The sequence below is a fragment of the Arachis duranensis genome, chromosome 3 (assembly GCF_000817695.3).
Source record: "Arachis duranensis cultivar V14167 chromosome 3, aradu.V14167.gnm2.J7QH, whole genome shotgun sequence".
Classification (NCBI taxonomy): Eukaryota; Viridiplantae; Streptophyta; class Magnoliopsida; order Fabales; family Fabaceae; genus Arachis; species Arachis duranensis.
Genome location: NC_029774.3, coordinates 79,657,038 through 79,657,995, shown reverse-complemented (window position 1 = coordinate 79,657,995; position 958 = coordinate 79,657,038). Strand labels below are relative to the sequence as shown.

The window sequence follows — 958 nt, the reverse complement described above, 5'->3', positions numbered from 1 at the left end:
TCTTGTTTGTATGTCAGGTACAGGGAGAGTTACTCCTGTTTTATCTGAAGCTGACCAGAGAACTTTAAGGAGATTAAGTAGAGCCGAAAGAGGGAAAGGCATTGTTGGAGAGGAAGAATTTGAGGAAGAATATCACGAGATGGAAGGAGATCCATCTAATCCAGGAGGAGGGGTTAACAACAACCCTCAACAGAGGAGAGTACTGGCCTCCTACACTTTTGCAAATCCCAGACACTATGGAAGCAGCATCTTAGCTCCAAATGTCAATGCAAACAATTTTGAACTAAAGCCACAACTCATCACTTTGGTTCAAAACAATTGCTCTTTTGGTGGAGGACCACTTGAAGACCCCAACCAACACTTGTCCACTTTCTTGAGGATTTGTAACACTGTCAAAACTAATGGTGTGCCTCCTGACAGTTACAAACTGATGCTATTCCCATTCTCTCTCAGGGACAAGGCCACTCAATGGTTGGAATCCTTTCCAAGGGACAGCATCAACAACTGGGATGATTTGGTAACCAAGTTCCTTGCTAAATTTTACCCACCTCAAAGGGTCATAAGGTTGAAGACTGAGGTACAAACATTTACACAAATGGAGTCTGAACCCATCCATGAGGCTTGGGAGAGATACAAGGCTCTAATCAGGAAATGTCCTCCTGAAATGTTCAATGAGTGGGATAAGCTGCAGAATTTCTATGAGGGCTTAACATTGAAATCCCAGGAAGCTTTGGATCATTCAGCTGGAGGTTCTTTGCAACTCATGAAAACTGCAGAGGAAGCTCAAAATCTCATCGATATGGTGGCCAACAACCAATACTTCTTCGCTCATCAAAGAAACCGCCAACCATCACAAAGGAGAGGAGTAATGGAGCTAGAAGGAGTTGACACCCTCCTAGCTCAAAACAAGATAATGCAGGAGCAGATTCAACAACAATTTGAGCAGATGGCTAAAAAG

At 43.3% G+C, this 958-nt stretch overlaps 1 protein-coding gene across 1 annotated transcript in view; it reads left to right on the top strand.

Annotated features, from left to right (window-relative positions):
- Positions 1-513, top strand: part of LOC107479609 (glutathione S-transferase T3-like) — an 8,199-nt gene extending 7,686 nt beyond the window's left edge. Inside the window, exons 3-4 of the mRNA XM_016099733.1 lie at positions 18-199; positions 421-513. Of these exons, the coding sequence (XP_015955219.1) occupies positions 18-199; positions 421-513 (275 nt within the window). The remainder of the gene's footprint in view (positions 1-17; positions 200-420) is intronic.
- Positions 514-958: the final 445 nt, after the last annotated feature.